Source organism: Thermothelomyces thermophilus, chromosome 5 (genome assembly GCF_000226095.1).
Source record: "Thermothelomyces thermophilus ATCC 42464 chromosome 5, complete sequence".
In the NCBI taxonomy this organism is placed as follows: domain Eukaryota; kingdom Fungi; phylum Ascomycota; class Sordariomycetes; order Sordariales; family Chaetomiaceae; genus Thermothelomyces; species Thermothelomyces thermophilus.
In genome coordinates this window covers 2,059,316-2,075,446 of record NC_016476.1, presented here as the reverse complement: position 1 = coordinate 2,075,446, position 16,131 = coordinate 2,059,316, and the positions used below count along the sequence as shown (strand labels likewise).

At 58.1% G+C, this 16,131-nt stretch overlaps 5 protein-coding genes across 5 annotated transcripts; 3 read left to right on the top strand and 2 right to left on the bottom strand.

Moving 5' to 3' along the window:
• The first annotated feature begins 734 nt into the window (after positions 1 to 734).
• Positions 735 to 3,096, top strand: MYCTH_2308492 (uncharacterized protein). The gene is made up of 6 exons (XM_003665072.1): positions 735 to 1,144; positions 1,233 to 1,517; positions 1,639 to 2,127; positions 2,214 to 2,325; positions 2,439 to 2,778; positions 2,887 to 3,096. The coding sequence occupies exons 1-6, from the start codon at positions 865 to 867 to the stop codon at positions 3,019 to 3,021; spliced, it is 1,641 nt and encodes a 546-aa protein (XP_003665120.1). The 5' UTR covers positions 735 to 864; the 3' UTR covers positions 3,022 to 3,096.
• A 160-nt stretch (positions 3,097 to 3,256) lies between these two features.
• MYCTH_2308489 (uncharacterized protein) lies at positions 3,257 to 4,863 on the bottom strand. The gene is made up of 2 exons (XM_003665071.1): positions 4,412 to 4,863; positions 3,257 to 4,227 (listed from the first exon to the last, which is right to left on the bottom strand). Exons 1-2 carry the CDS (start codon positions 4,649 to 4,651, stop codon positions 3,352 to 3,354), a joined length of 1,116 nt encoding a protein of 371 aa, XP_003665119.1. The 5' UTR covers positions 4,652 to 4,863; the 3' UTR covers positions 3,257 to 3,351.
• Positions 4,864 to 5,668: 805 nt separating this feature from the next.
• MYCTH_2128965 (uncharacterized protein) lies at positions 5,669 to 7,059 on the top strand (the record flags this gene model as incomplete). The annotated part of the gene is made up of 9 exons (XM_003665070.1): positions 5,669 to 5,709; positions 5,810 to 5,841; positions 5,912 to 5,936; positions 6,008 to 6,075; positions 6,143 to 6,342; positions 6,399 to 6,558; positions 6,651 to 6,669; positions 6,743 to 6,905; positions 6,970 to 7,059. The coding sequence occupies 9 exons, from the start codon at positions 5,669 to 5,671 to the stop codon at positions 7,057 to 7,059; spliced, it is 798 nt and encodes a 265-aa protein (XP_003665118.1).
• Positions 7,060 to 7,079: 20 nt separating this feature from the next.
• Positions 7,080 to 9,532, bottom strand: MYCTH_2308484 (uncharacterized protein). Its single transcript, XM_003665069.1, has 3 exons — positions 8,388 to 9,532; positions 8,190 to 8,328; positions 7,080 to 8,133 (listed from the first exon to the last, which is right to left on the bottom strand). Exons 1-3 carry the CDS (start codon positions 9,515 to 9,517, stop codon positions 7,231 to 7,233), a joined length of 2,172 nt encoding a protein of 723 aa, XP_003665117.1. The 5' UTR covers positions 9,518 to 9,532; the 3' UTR covers positions 7,080 to 7,230.
• Positions 9,533 to 11,322: 1,790 nt separating this feature from the next.
• On the top strand, positions 11,323 to 15,597 carry MYCTH_2308482 (uncharacterized protein). Its single transcript, XM_003665068.1, has 5 exons — positions 11,323 to 11,763; positions 11,815 to 11,862; positions 11,916 to 12,084; positions 12,140 to 14,547; positions 14,623 to 15,597. Exons 1-5 carry the CDS (start codon positions 11,437 to 11,439, stop codon positions 15,301 to 15,303), a joined length of 3,633 nt encoding a protein of 1,210 aa, XP_003665116.1. The 5' UTR covers positions 11,323 to 11,436; the 3' UTR covers positions 15,304 to 15,597.
• Positions 15,598 to 16,131: the final 534 nt, after the last annotated feature.

The following is a 16,131-nucleotide window of genomic DNA, read 5'->3' as shown; positions in this document are numbered from 1 at the left end:
GCAACCGGGCACCGGACCCGAGACATGACCACCGCCGGGCCGTCTGCTTGTTGTGCCTTACATACGGAAAAAGAAGTGCGAATAAATCCGAACACCACACTACAAACAAAGTATCACCACTCAAAGACCAGATGCGGGCAATCGCTATCTGGGTAGAATGCTTGTAGTATTACCTCTAAAGTTTTTGGATAGGGATAATAATATGTACTGTTGTATATATCGGTCAAATGCTTGTTCACTAGACTAATTGCCTTGCCGAGCCTGACCACGTGAGACATACATCCGCTAAGCTTTTGCGGGTTGCATGTGGAGGTATTAAGCGTATGGAGTCCCAGTCGTCTCAGCTAATATATTGTACACTAAGCGTGGCGCCGTCGTTCACGGCCCGCAAACAAGCCCCAGGATTTCTTGGATGAAAGCGGGGTCGCTTGGACAAGATCGCGTCCCGAGCCAAGCTGCCGGTTCCCCCAGGCAGCAGGGAGCTAGGCCTTTTCTTGTGGGGAAGCTGGTTGCTGAGTGGGCAGTACCGGCCACGGACCCGGCGCCAAAATCTGAGCTCCGGCGCGTCGGTCCCTCTGTGACGTAGGCTTGGCGCCGATCCGCCGGTTGCCAGAAGAAGAAGCCGCCTGGCTCAGCTTGCGCCGTTGGCGCCATCATTGGGCCGAGGACCAAAACTCTCCGCTCAACTCCAAAACAGAAAAAATAAAATAAAATAAAAATAAGATAAAATAAAATAAATACACAAAGCTCAATGTTTCAGAATTGGTCGACGAGCTGAGAAGAGACCATTCCTTGGCAGTGATTTTTCCCAAAAGACATTTTAATATGGTTGGCGTCGCGCGGGCAGCAAGGCAAACGGCGCCCATGTTGGCGCGACAGGCCTGTTCCTGTTCCCGACAGCTAGCCGCTGTCGCGGTTAGTGGCGTCTCCAGAGGGCTCAGGGCGCCGCTGCTGCCAGGCGGGACCAGGTTGGCCATCGGCTGCACCAGAAGCTTCTCGCAGTCGAGGCATCGGAGGTCGGTTGCGGCCCCCGACGTTGACCGGGCCGCCTCCAAGGTGTGGAAGAGCGCGGACGAGGCTGTTTCCGACATCAACAGCGGTTCCGTGATTCTGAGTTCCGGGTTTGGCTTGTGCGGCGTCGCCTGTAAGTTTTCCGTGTCCGGACAGGAGCCGGACGGCTTGCCTTGACCAAGGAAGTGGTGGGTTACGGAGAGAGCTGACATGCAAACCAGCAACACTCATCACGGCACTCCGGAACCGAGGACCCGAATCCCTCCACTCGCTGACCGTCGTGTCCAACAATGCCGGAGCCGAAGGGCGCGGGGGATTGGCTCTGCTGACCGAAAACGGGCAGGTAGACCGCATGATCATGTCCTTCCTGGGCTCGAACAAGAAGCTGGAGCGCCAGTACCTCACGGGCAAGATCGCGGTCGAGCTGTGCCCCCAGGGGACGCTGGCTGAGAGGATACGAGCGGCGGGGAGCGGGATCCCGGCCTTTTTTACCCCAACTGGCGGCAGTAAGTCAATGCAGCCCCTGAAAAAAAAAAAAAACCAACGTAGGAGAAGAAGGGGAAAGAAGAAAAAAACGGGCGTTTCAGCAGCAGGGGAGCACCATCTTCTCTAACAGAAGCCACACAGATACACTCGTACAGCAAGGGGCTATCCCTGTCCGGTTCGACGCCGACGGAAACGTGGTCGAGTACGGCAGGCCGCGCGAGACGAGGATATTCAACGGCCGGACCTACCTGATGGAGACGGCCTTGCCCGGCGACGTGGCCATCCTGCGGGCCTGGAAGGTGGACAAGGCGGGCAACTGCGTGTTCCGCTATACGACCAAGTCCTTTGCGCCCCTGATGGCCAAGGCTGCCAAGCTCGCCATTGTCGAGGCCGAGAACGTTGTCGAAGTAGGCGAGATCGATCCCAACGACGTCGACCTCCCCGGCATCTTTGTCGACCGCATCGTCCCGGCCACCGAGCCGTCCCAGATTGAGGTTCTCAAGACTCGCTCGGCAGGGGACGACGGCAAGGCGGTCAAGAGCAAGGGAGACGCCCAGGTCCGGCGCGACCGCATCGCACGGAGGGCGGCAAAGGAACTCAAGCAGGGCTATTACGTCAACTTGGGAGTCGGTGAGTGAGAACCTCCAATTTCGGCCTCCGAGAGAGAGAGATGACGCGGCAAAGCTAACATCTTCTTTTCTTCTCTTTCTTCTCAGGCATTCCTACCCTGGCACCTTCTTTCCTCCCTCCAGGCCAACAAGTCTGGATTCAGTCCGAGAACGGCATCCTCGGCATGGGCGACTACCCCCTCCCCGACCAGGTTGATCCGTAAGGGCCCCTTTTCCCTATCACTAACCTCCCCCCCTTTCTCCCCTCTTCTTACCCCCCTCTTCTTACCCCCCTCTTCTTTTTCTCCTAACTAACGTTATCCCGCGATGCAGAGACATCATCAACGCGGGCAAGGAAACCACGACGCTCGTCCCCGGCGCCGCCACCTTTGACTCGTCCGAGTCCTTCGGCATGATCCGCGGCGGCCACGTCGACGTATCCATCCTCGGCGCCCTGCAGGTCAGCGCCGCGGGGGATCTGGCCAACTACATGATCCCCGGCAAGGTGTTCAAGGGCATGGGCGGCGCCATGGACCTCGTCTCGAACCCGGACAACACCAAGATCGTCGTCGCCACCGAGCACGTGGCCAAGGACGGCACGAGCAAGATCGTCCAGACGTGTACCTTGCCGCTGACGGGCGCGCGCGTCGTGAGCACCATCATCACTGACCTGGTGAGCCCGCCTCATTTCCCCCTTTTCCTAGTGAAAGAAGATGTCGCTGTGTGTCAGGATGTTCGTTTATGGGGTGTAAATAAACGGTGCTGACATGGGAACAAAAAGTGTGTCTTCCAGGTTGACCGCAAGCACGGGACGTTGACGTTGACGGAGATTGCACCGGGAGTGGAGGCGGAAGAGGTGAAGAACAAGACGGACGCGGCGTTTACGGTGGCGGAAGACCTCAAGCTCATGGAATAGCGCGGGGGGGCAATCCCCTGTTTGATACCTTTGTCACAAGCCAGGAGGATACGGTTGAGTTGTGGAGCGCATGGCATTCCGTAGCTTTCCTGCTTTTGTTTTAGCATCTATGTATGTATGTGGCATACCTTCGTATCTACTACCAATGCACACGTATGTACATACATACTTCATATTAGCGCTGGTCTGATCTACTCCCCTAGTCTGATATCGGTCGCCTCATCCTCCCCACACGCTCTAGGTATATATAAAAAACAAAAGCGAAAAAGCAAAAGCGAAGTGAGACCGGGGATGAAAAAAAAAGAGGGAGAAAAAAAAATGAGATTCAGCCTATAACTTGGCCTTTTCCTTCCCGCCCTCGCCCTCACTCTCGCTCCCGTTCTCGCTCTTGCCCTGGCCCTGGCTCTTGCCCTCGCCCTGGCCCTCGCCGTCCCAGCGCGCGAAGCTGGGCCCGACCGCCTCGGCGATGGCGTCGACGCTCCGCAGCAGCCACTCGCAGCCTTCGTCCGAGGCGAGCCGTTCGAGGCCGTCGGCCTCGGCGGGCCCGCGCTCGGGCCCCAGCGCCGCGGCGGCCTCGTCCCGGTGCGCGCCCTGCTCGACGCCCTTGCGCAGGCCGAAGACGTGCGAGAGCACCTGCGGCCCCACGCCCGTCTGCGCCCGCAGGCACGCCACCGCCACCACGCTCGTCAGGTTCCGTCCGACCGTCGCCTCCGCCGGCGGCGGCAGGGACGACGGGGACGACGGGGACGACGGGGACGACGGGGACGACGCGGGCGCGGTCCCTGATCGCGGCCGGGGCGGGTCGGAGAGGAGCGGGCCGTAGTGGCTGCCGAGGATGTGCACGGGCAGGTCCGGGTGGCTGTCGGCGAGCTTGGCGACGAGCTTGTCGTCGAAGGGGGTGTAGACGCTGTGCCAGAGGGCGCGGCCGCGGGCGTCGACGGCCGGGAGGGCGGCCGGGGTGACCTCGCGCGAGGGCGCCCGCGCGGCCAGGTCGGCGGCCCAGGGGTGGTGCGCGACGCCGGCCCTGAAGGCGCCCAGGCAGTTGATGGTGCGCGGGATGCCGTTGAACGAGATGCACTTGAGCCCGACCTCGCGGATCAGCTCGGCCGCCGCCAGCGGCGAGAGCACCCCGCCGCTCAGGCCCGGCGCCAGCTCGTGCAGGACCAGCAGCGAGGCCGGCGAGTTGAGCGTGAACGTTGCTGCCGCCTGCGGTCGCGTCCATGGTTATTATTATTTATGTTGGGATGGTTTTTTTCTTTCTCCTTTTTTTTTTTCTAAATCGAATTTCCAGGGGCAGAGGGGGAATAGAGGGCAGGGCGAACAGATTAAAAGCAGAAGAAAAGGAAGGGGAAAGAAATGGCTAGGAGACCTGCAGGGGGAGCCAACGTACGGAGAGAGTCACCCACGGCCGCTCGCCGTACCTGCGCTCGCGAGCCTCGTGCGCGATGCGCGTGTACACATCGCGAATGTGTCGTGGCGCGGGCGCCTGGCCGGGCCGTGCGAACGGCGCGTTGATGAGCGCTTTGAGCGACGGCGAGAGTTTCGACATGTCTCGGGAGGCGGCGGCGGCGGCTCTCTTGTCGACTCGCTTCTTCAGACTCTTCCGGTTCCTGGCCGCCGGATCTGGCATGCCAAGTCTGGAGGGGGAAAAAAGCTCTGAAGGAAAGAAAATAAAAAGATAAAGAAAACAAGGTTAGTTTCTTTCTTTTTTTTAAAAAAAAATAAGGCAGTATCCCAGCAAGGTAGTTCCGGCAGTTCAGGTCTGCTCTTCCCAAGTGTTTGTTCCGTCTCAATTGGTCTGTGGGCCGCAGTGTTGCATCATCGGTTGGTCTGCGATCTTCGGATTGCCGGCAGGTGAGAAGACAAGAAAGAGACCGAGAACCCTTGCTTGCGACCCCTGATCCGATGACCTCGACCGCTGGCCCCATCGGAGTGGGTAACCGCACTTGGCCGCCCGCGTCTCGGCAGCCAAAAGAATCGGCCGAGACCCACTTGCGAAAAGGAGGGAGGGGGAGGGGGAGGGGGAGGGGAGTGGGCACAACGGTGTAAGTGGTTGTATAGACATGCTTAGTAGTACATACAATACGAGGCAGCCGAGACCAGCGAATTTGATGACTATGAAGCCTGGAACGTGCCTGCAGTGCCGGGAATGGGCGGGCATGTGATGAACGTATGTATCTATGTATGTATGTACGATGTGATGCGTACAGTAACGGGGCATCGCCGTCAAACGCGAGCGAGCGATAAGGGTCACAGAGCCGTAGCGTAGCGAACCAAAGGTCCTCTTCTCATGTCTAGACTCTTGGAATCATGAATGTCCTGTCGCATTTCTTGAGAGCGGCTATGTCGGCCCACTCCGTCGGGGCTCGCGTGGCCTGTCGGGGGTATTTGTGCTTGCATCGCCGCGCCAGGAGGAGTTGGGGGTCGCAGATCAGGGCCCCGGGGCTCCGTATGCGTAGGGTTTAAGAGACATCCGTGATGATCTGAGAGCTTTCCTTGACAGCTGCGAGCCGTGTAATGTATGTCTTTAACCTAGGTGTATATGTACAGTACCCCATATTCCTGTTGTGAACCCAAACGTGGCAAGGCCATCCCGTCCGAAACCTGACGAGTTGTTTGTTCTTGAATGCTGGGCCGGAGCGGAGCAATGGCCGGGCAGAAGGGAACCAAGCAGCCGTTTTGGCTGGGGTGAGTGCTCCTCTCCCTATTCATTGTCTGACTTACTTGGACCGCAAAAAAATGTTGGAGTCTTTGTCCTGACAACTGCATGACTGCATCCGCACAACAGCGGAGCCGCAGCCTCCATGGCCGTGTGCTTCAGTAGGTGATTAAACTTAAGGCAGCCGAGCAACTACTGTCTATACATCCACTTCTAACATTCCTGTGCCAGCACATCCCCTGGATCTTACAAAATAGTATGGAACTGAATTCCCTCCCTCTTTGTTATTGTACAGGACCGCCGATCTAACACATACCTATCCCGCAGCCGGATGCAGGTCCTTCAGACGCGCGCCCCCATGTTATCAACCCTCTACAAGTTTGCCCTCCGCGACGGTCAGTCCCCCCCCGAAGAGAGGCTCCCGCCACCGTCCGGCCAACTGACTGTCCTGCCTCGCTACAGGACTCCTCTCCCTCTGGTCCGGTCTCTCGGCGTCCATCCTCCGCCAGTCCACCTACTCGACCGCCCGCTTCGGGCTGTACAACCTTCTTTCTCGGCAGATGCAGCAGAAGTCAGAAACTTCGAAGCTGTCCACCGCGTCCACCATCGCATGTGCTGGGGTTGCGGGGGGCTTGGCGGGCATGATCGGGAACCCAACAGAGGTAAGCAGCCACCGGAACGGCTCTGCTGGCAGAACCACTAAAACAGTGTCGGCAAGGTCATCCTTGTTCGCATGTGCGCCGATGCCGCCAAGCCGATTCCCGAACGCTTTGGATACTCCGACGCGGTGACCGGCTTGTACCGCATCGGAAAAGAGGAGGGTATCAGGGTGTTTGGGAGGGGGTTGTCTGCGAACGTTGTTAGGAGCGTGCTCATGAGTAAGGCAACCCCTCGTCGTTCGATCCAAGCTACATACAGTGTGTGTGTGTGTGTGTGTGTGTGTGTACGCGCGCTGACACGCTTCGCCAAGATGTCTCTCAGATCGCGCCGTAAGGAGTAACCCAAGAAAAACCTTTGAAAACGGGCGAGGCAGAAAGGTGTTTGTTGACCTTGCGCGCCCAGATATGCCGCAGCGAAACGAACCATCCTCTCGAGGACCAATCTTCGAGACGACATCCGGACGCATGCGCTTGCCTCGTTGTTCGCTGGGACGGTAGCCACGACCGCGTGTGCCCCCGCCGATGTGTTGAAGAGCCGGATACAGAATGCCGCAAAGGGGTCCACTGTACAATCTACCGCCATCCGGCATGCCCCTATTGAGCCGATCGCTGACTCGACTTTGTCCCTAGGTGATGCAAGTGGTAAAAGAAGGCCTGAGTCGGGAGGGCCCGATGTTCTTGATGAAAGGATGGACGCCTGCATGGCTGAGGTTGACGTAAGTGACCCTCCTCCCCTCCCCTTACCCTTCCCAGCCTCGGCGTTTAACTGACACCCGACCAGGCCACATACCGTCTTGACATTTGTGTTCATGGAGAAGTTGCAGGACCTGGTCAATCTGACGGCCTCAACGCCCGCCCGTGCAACTGCTTGACTTGTGCAAACATTTGTACTCAGGTTCCAAAGTCAGGTAGATTAGACCAATTTAGCCAGTCCAAAGCAGCAGCGTCGTCCCAAGGGTACATGCTCAGCCCCGGGTCGAACTCGTTATTGACCCTGCTCAGTGCTTCGACGATCTGGTCGTCAGACATGGACGAGAACTGGACCGGCTCCGACCACAGCGGCGGCTCCATGAAGTTCGAGACGGGCGGGCTACGGTGGATAGTGTCGGCCACACTGAAGCTGGCGCGAGCGTTGTTCCCTCGCGCGTACGCGGCCGCCGGGTGGTGGCGAGAAAGCATCTCCGGTTGCGTCCCCGCACGCGGCCTCGTCCCGTTCTCAGACGGGGCCGGCGCAGCAGCAGCAGCCTTCTTAACAATGTACTTGAGGTATTTGCCATACAGCGTCGACATGCCATTGCGATGCTCCGTAGTCGAGCCTATGCGCTCCAGAACCTCGGCCGTCTCACCAATCAGCGTCCGGACGCTGGGCGCAAGGTTCGAATTGCCCGCAAACTGGCCGCTCAAGCGCAACGCGAAGCACGCCGCGAAGGATATCATGATCGCCGTGTTGTTGGGCATGCTCGACAGCTGCCCTTCGCCCTGGATCGCGGCTCGCATGACGTTCAGGGCTGATGAGAGCCCCGCTGCGTGGAAGAAGTGGCGAACCTCGGTCGGCGCCGTCGGGTGGTTGATGACTGTGCTGTAGATGGAGAGGCGAGTGTGCGTGACTAGGATCTGGACGTAAGGGGGTAGCCGGTGTTGGGGCCCGCTGCCGATGGAGATGCCCCATTTGGCATGCCACTCGTCAAAGAACTTTTCTACCATCATCTGAATTGATCGCGCAACCATGGCTCCGTCCACCCGGCCGTCCCTTGATTCGTCGCAGAGGGTCCTGATTGAGGAGAAGAGCTCATCCTGCACCTGGTCAGCCGGGCTCCCCATACAGACTCAGTTTTCCTCGCCAAACCTACCAGGTCCCTTCGTAAGACCGCCATCGACACCAGATGCCCATCCATGGCATCCGCGATATTCGAAAGGTGCCACTGATCGCACCCCCGAAGGATGGGAGTGATGGGTAGAGTGTAACAGCGGCCCCTCGCCAGGCACATCCTACAGTCGCGTTAGCCGCCTGCCGTTTTTTCCGGGCCTCTGGAAGTGGATACACCTACCCTCGCTCCAACACGAACAGAGCGATCCAACACCTTTCCCGCCTCCTCAGGAGTCTCATACCAAACTCGGAGTTCGGGTCCACGTCGGCGAACCCGTCGAGGGCCAGCGCCACCTTGGGGTCAATGCAATCCGCGCGCGCGATGCCCCCGTAGCTGCCGGCGCGCCCGCAAGCGCCATCCCTCAGCGACGCGACCGGCACCAGGATTTTGTGCAGCGACAGGTCGAGTGCCATGGTCGTGGCCATCGAGACGTACCAGCAGGTCTCATCGTCGGTGCTGTGCTTGCCGGGGAACATCCAGGGCACGTTGACCATGAACGCGAGCACAATCTCCACGGAGCGATAGCGGTCGAGGATGATGCGGTTGACGAGAGTCTTGCAGTGGTTGGACAGCCGCCGTGAGAGTGCCGAGGCGGATGGCATGAAGAGGGCGGCGGCGGCGGCGATGGAGGTGAAGAGGAAGGCGGAGCGGGAGCGCGTGAATGAGGCTGTGTAGAGGGCCGGGTCAAGGCCCCAGCGGGTGTGGGCAAGGTTCTGGTGGAAGAAGTTGAACAGTGTTTCGGCTTCCTCGGCCGTGACCAGGCCGAGGTTGATCGGGTCCAGGTCCGGCCCCGTGTCGAGGCTGAACTGGCTGAGCTTGAAGAATTTCTCGACTTCGGATATCTTCTCGCTTTGTTTGTTCTGGCGCGTTCGTTGGTGAGACATGTGCTCCGCCGCCACGTGGTCGGCCCCTGACTTAGGTGAGACATGCAGATCCGATGCCCGCGCGAGCAGTTGGAGAGGGTTCTCGGCGTCGTCGACCGCCAAACTCTCCTCCGCAACATGGCCCTGAGACGGCGTCGATCCTTGCGGCACACTCATGGCATCCTGATCCGAGGTCGAGCTGTCGCCGGCATCCGAGGAGGCATCCGGCAAGAGGATGTCGCCCTGCTTGGATTCCCGGCGAGGTTCCGCACTCCTGGTCCCGGATTGGTCATGATTAAGCAGCGATATTGGCCCGTGGGGCCCGGGGCCCAGGAGGACTTTGAGCTCCGAGACAATCTTGGTAGCTTCGGCGCCGGAGCTGGTCCGCCTGAGGGCTTGCTCCACTTGATGCAGCGCCTTCTCCAGTCCCGTACGTTTGCTGTGCATACACGTCAGTAGCCGTCTCAATTGCATACAGAATACATAGAGAATAGAGAAAAAAAAATATAGAAACGAGAAAAAGAACAATGATAAAGAGGTGAGGTGCAAAACTAACTTTTTCACTCCCTTCCGGCGGCCGACGTGGAAGTCGGGACGCACGCACTGGACTCCAAGCTGGAGACAGCGGTGACAGCGGTCGTCATCCTTGGAGCGGCCCTTTTCGCACTTGATTTTGGATCGGCGGCACACCAGGCAAGCGGCCGCCCTGCGGCTGTTCTGGTCCTTTGGTGAGTCGCGGGCGCCGTCAGTAGCGACGGTAACACTGTCCGACCGGTCCATCACGTCGGCAACCATCTCTGCGCCGCACACGCGCAACCCGTGTGGCTCTCTCTCTTCGACCGCTCAAATCCCCGCCTCGGGCCTGTTGTGGGGAGGAGTCGCACCAAGGGCAGCCGAGCCGCTGGGAGTCGCGGAGGGTCGGGGACGTTGGGGTAATCCGGGGGAAGCTGGGCGATGGCAGCTGACAAGCGGCGATTGACAGCTGTGTCCGGGGCGGGCTCGGGGAACCCCCTCAGCGTGCACTTCCGTTGCGAGCAGCTTTGTGTTGGGGCTGGAGAAACAAACTAGTTAAAACAATTCTCCGATCGCTTTCGCTTTACGGTGTCGTCTTTTTTTTTTGGAGACGGTTCCGCCTGCCCCCGCGAACGCATCAATGATTTTTATCATTGAAGGTTGATGCGGCGCCGGCAGCTCATGCTCCGTGAGACAAACGTTGCATCCCCATGTTCGCATCATTTCCAGGTTCGAATCCTGGTCGACCTCCTGCGTCGCCTGTACACACATGCCCTCTTGTCCGGTGAGGATTTACCCGTGCCCAGCGCCAGCCTATCGGTTCCTCCCACCTCGGCCACGCCATGGGTATTTGGGCATCCGGGCAAATTCTGCCTGTCTGGGCGTCCAGTGCCAAACCCGGACGACGGTCGGATCGGTGCGGAGAAGGAGACGGAGCATTCATGGTCGATGTCCGCGTCACATGCCCCTCCCGCTTAGCGTATAGTGTATAATCATTCAAGAAGTACGGAGTACTGTACGCATGGATGTACTGTACAGTACGGAGTACATACAACATACACAGTCGTATAGTGTAGACCCATTAGTTGCAACACAGGGGCCTAGGGGCGGCGTTGGTCTTGGAAGTCTTGATCCATGGTACAAAGTAAATAAGAAATATTGTCTTCAGAAAACGAAAGGTATCGTGCTACCTTTTATAAAGACAGATGTGCATATGTATACTGTACGGATCCTGGATTACGTGCCTTAGTTCCGTTTAGTCCTTGCCCGGCCATGCATCCCAACTGAAGCATTGTGGGAAAACGTGATAGTGCAGAGCCCCCAAAAGAATATGGAGTAGCTGATATAACAAGGTATCTGGCGGCTGTCATTGATGGCTCTTGAATTGAACTTGCGACTGGCTGTGGCTGGTTGAGTTTTGATCTTGATCGAGAGATGCGCAATGGACGAAAACAAGGTGGTTGGAAATATTATGCTTGCCACCGTTGTTGCCTCAGAATAGGTAGCCGTTTTTGCACTGCGCAATCTCGTCCGAGCGGTAATGAGGATTTCTTCTCTAGTATGTACGTACCAAGTATATTCAATGTGAAAGCCGGGGTCTTGATGGTAGCAGGTGCTGTTGATCGCAGGGCGGACCCTGAAGGTGCCGCGTGGGGCATGTCACTGGCTCGGCAGCTGGGCTTGGCACAAACGCGAGTCTCGCAGCATGTCGCGTTTCTTCGCGTTCCACTTAAAGTTGTCCCAGCGTCACCAGCTTCCACCAGACTGCTTCCCATACGTGTGTTTATTCGATTTAAACTTAGTTTTCTTGTTATGCAGTTGACTGCTCTTACAAAGTCCTTGAACGTAGCACAATGGGAGAGAAATCGGCTGCTGGCGTCCGCACTCCCGCAAAGATACCAACCACTGCAAAGAAGGCGCCTTCGACGGGCAAGCAACAGAGCATCCTCGGCTTCTTCTCTAGGACAGGCGGAGCCGGAAGCACCAATGGGGCCAGCTCTTCGCCATCCACGAAGCCGGCTTCCACAAGCAAGAGAGACACGTCGCCGCGATGCCTAAAAGAGACCACCAGAGTCAACTCGATGCTCGCGAGGCGTACCACGACAGTCACACCCCTCCCAAGCAGTGATGCCATCGAGCCCTCGAGCTCTCAAGAAAACAGAGATACGACTACAGTCAAGGTGCCTACTGCAGACGTTTCCTCGTGCAATACACGAGCTAACCTCGAGAAGTCCGTTGCCGACGAAGAGGCAACCCTACACAGCAGCCCATCTCGAAAGGTACCCACCTGCCCATCCAACCACGCTCGAGCTTGTTTGCTAATATCTTTCAGGCAAAAAAGACTGTCAACTATGCCGAATCCTCCGATGAGGATGACGACGAAATTTTCGCTACGCTGAAGGCGAGACGGTCCAGACAGCGGCGGCCCCGCGCTACAGTTGCTGACGAGGACGACGGAGACACATACGAGGCCGACGAGAATGATTACGAGGAAGATGATGGTAGTCCTACCTGTCCCAACACTATGGAATATCCAAAGCTAACAGTCTGGGCCAGATGACCTGGCGGACTTCGTTGTCTCGGACGATTCCGACGCGCCCTCTCGGACAAAGAAGAGGAAGCGCGGGGCAGTTAAGCCCACTGGCCCACGGAAAAAGGCCAATCTTTCTTCTTCACCCAGTCCTGATATGCGATCCCCGTCGGCGGTTGATGATGAGGAGATGTTGGATATCCCCCCGTCCACATCGACCGCGCAGAAATGGAAGTATGACCCGGATAGCATCGGACCCAGTGAGCCCGCGTCTCGGGCTGTCCCTCCGACGCAAAAGCCATCAGGGCCGAAGCCGAAACCCAAAGCGCACACAAAGGAACCCGAGGAACGATACCCATGGCTAGCCAACATTCTAGATGGCAACAAAAACCCCCCAGGGCACCCGGACTTTGATCCCACGTCGATCTACATACCCCCAATGGCCGAGCGGGGATTCTCGCCATTCGAGAAGCAATACTGGGACATCAAGAAGAACCTTTGGGATACCATCGTCTTTTTCAAGAAGGGAAAGTTCTACGAGCTCTACGAGAACGATGCCACAATCGGGCACCAGCTATTCGACCTCAAGCTTACGGACCGCGTCAATATGCGCATGGTCGGCGTTCCCGAAAGCTCGCTAGACATGTGGGTCAACCAATTCGTGGCCAAGGGCTACAAGGTTGCACGCGTCGATCAGATGGAGTCCGCCCTGGGCAAGGAAATGCGTGAGCGCGAGAGCAATGCGAAAAAGGCCGACAAGGTCATCCGCAGGGAGCTGTCGTGCATCCTCACGGCCGGGACTCTTGTGGACGGCAGTATGCTGCAGGATGACATGGCCACGTACTGCGCGGCTATCAAGGAATCCGTGGTCAATGATAAGCCCGCATTTGGCATCGCATTTGTCGATGCCGCGACGGGCCAGTTCTTCCTCTCTGAATTTGAGGACGACGTGGATCTGACAAAGTTCGAAACATTTGTTGCTCAGACGTCACCTCGTGAGTTGCTTCTGGAGAAGTCCCGCTTGTCCACCAGGGCCCTGCGCATCTTGAAGAACAATACCGGACCAACCACCATCTGGAACTACCTGAAGCCGGGCACCGAGTTCTGGGATGCCGAGCTCACCAGACGGGAGCTGGAATGCGGCGGGTATTTTAGCACCGAAGAGGGCAAGGAGGGGGTGTGGCCCGAGAAGCTCAACGAGGCGAAGGACAAGGACTTGGCCATGTCAGCTCTCGGAGGCCTAACGCACTACTTGCGCCTCCTGAAACTCGACCAGAGCCTGCTGTCTCAAGGCAACTTTACGTGGTACAGCCCGATCCACCGGAACGGCACCTTGATCCTGGACGGCCAGAGCCTGATCAACCTCGAGATTTTTGCAAACACGGTCAACGGCGGGCCTGAAGGCACATTGTTCAATCTTCTAAATAGGTGTATTACTCCGTTTGGAAAGCGCCTCCTCCGCCAGTGGGTTTGCCACCCGCTGTGCAGCATTGAGAAGATCAACGAGCGGCTCGACGCGGTCGACATGCTCAACGCGGACCGCAGCATTCTGCAGCAGTTTTCGTCCCAGATGGCCAAGATGCCGGACCTCGAGCGGCTGATTTCACGTATTCACGCCGGTGCATGCCGGCCGGAAGACTTTGTCCGCGTTCTCGAAGGATTCGAGCAGATTGACTACGTAATGGGGCTGCTGGGCGCTTTCGGCGGCGGCAACGGCCTGGTCGACAAACTCATTGCCTCTATGCCCAATCTCAAAGAACCCTTGGGGTATTGGGAAACTGCCTTCGATCGGAGGAAGGCCCGGGACGAAAAACTGCTCATCCCTGAGAAGGGCATTGAGGAGGATTTCGACAACAGCCTGAACGAGCTTGATCGGATCAGGGACGAGCTGCATGCCCTGCTTGAGAGACAGAAGACGGCTCTCAAGTGCAAGACACTCAAGTTTACCGACGTAGGCAAGGAGATCTACCAGATCGAGGTCCCCAAAGCGGTCAAGGTCCCTGCGAGCTGGCGGCAGATGTCCGCCACGTCGACCGTCAAGCGCTACTACTTCAGGGAACTAGAGGACCTTGTGCGAGAGCTCCAGGAGGCCGAGGAGACGCACTCCCAAATTGTGAAAGAAGTAGCGTCGAGGTTCTTCAAGCGGTTCGACGTCGACTACGATATTTGGCTGCAAGCGATCCGCATCATCGCGCAGCTAGACTGCTTGATCAGCCTCGCCAAGTCTTCGTCCGCTCTCGGCACACCCAGTTGCCGTCCGGTGTTTGTCGATGACGACCGGAGCGTGATCGAGTTCAAGGAGCTCCGCCACCCGTGCATGGTAAACACCGTTGCTGACTTCATACCCAACGACATCAAGCTCGGCGGCGACGAGGCGAAGATCAATCTTCTTACGGGTGCAAACGCAGCGGGAAAGTCGACCATCCTCCGCATGGTAAGCTACCGAGACCCAAGTTTCCTTTTTCCCTCCCATATCCCATCAAACGCGTCGCTAACCGGGCCTTTGCAGTCCTGCATCGCCGTCATCATGGCGCAAATAGGCTGCTACGTCCCGGCGTCCTCCGCCAGGCTTACCCCTATCGACCGCATCATGTCACGGCTGGGCGCCAATGACAACATCTTCGCGGCCCAAAGCACCTTCTTCGTGGAGCTGTCGGAGACCAAAAAGATCCTTTCCGAGGCGACGCCGCGGTCTCTCGTGATCCTCGACGAGCTCGGGCGCGGGACGTCGTCGTACGACGGCGTCGCGGTCGCGCAGGCCGTGCTGCACCACGTCGCGTCCCACATCGGATGCGTCGGCTTCTTCGCCACGCACTACCACAGCCTGGCCGCCGAATTTGCGCACCACCCGGAGGTCCGGGCCCGCCGCATGCAGATCGACGTAGACGAGGAGCGGAAGCGGGTGACGTTCCTGTATCGGCTCGAGGACGGCGTGGCGGAGGGGTCGTTCGGCATGCACTGCGCGGCCATGTGCGGGATTCCCGGGCGGGTGATCGAGCGCGCCGAGGTGGCCGCCCGGGCGTGGGAGCACACCAGCCGGCTGAAGGAGAGCTTGGAGCAGGCCAAGCTCGGATGTTACATCCCGCTGGGCGTGCAGAGCGACGTGGCGAGCCTGTTGCGGGAAGATGGAGAAGAAGAAGTGGGGGAGAGGGGATTGGAGGTCTTGTTGAGGGCTATCGAGGCGCTCTAAGGAGGAGAAACGGTTCCGACGCTTAACCAGGGAAGTTGCTTACGGTTGGTTGCTGGAGATGTTTATCTGCTGTTGCGGGAGGCTCGGCTTAACGGTCGCAGGGAATAACGGTATTTTGGATGCTCTTCTGCTGCTATTCATAGAAATGGTTGCAACTGTAATTGCTTCGTGGGCAAAGCAATTTAGCTTCACCAGAGGCTCGGTCGGCATCCCTGGAAGGGACGGGAAGTAATGTAATGGAGGGAATACATGGCGGACTTGCTTGATCTGGGACACGGACCTGACTGATCTTGTTGCCTGCTTGGGAACTTCTTAGTACGGTTGCGAAAGGCAGACTCGATGGAAGCCAACCTGCGACCGCACCCCTTCGGCAAAGACTCCAGAAGCTCCGAGAACAATTTTTGCCCATCTTGTTTCTGATTTTGCCTTCGCCACAGGCCGGCAGGTCCTGCCAACTGTGTCGTTGGGACCGTAGTGCTGGCCGGTTGGTGAGGTTTGTTGGAGGCGCTGCCCAATCGAACACGTCGGGCGGTCCCGAGGCTCCGGAACGGCAGCCCAACAGACCACCAAAGCTGGCCGCCCCCGACGCGACGAGATCCCAAACATGATCTGGCGTCTTTGGAGAGGCCCTTGAGGTGTTCGGCCAAGTGCAGCCGGCCATCCCGCACAAATGCGTCGCATGTTGGCTGGCCTTGTCCGGCGGCCTTTGAGACGACTCGCGGCTGCAGAGTCGGGTCAGGGGCTGAATTAGGGGCGCAAAAACGCCAACATTTTTTGCGCCGCAGTACGACAGTAGATGGTCAGTCAGTGGGTTGAATGTTTGTATTC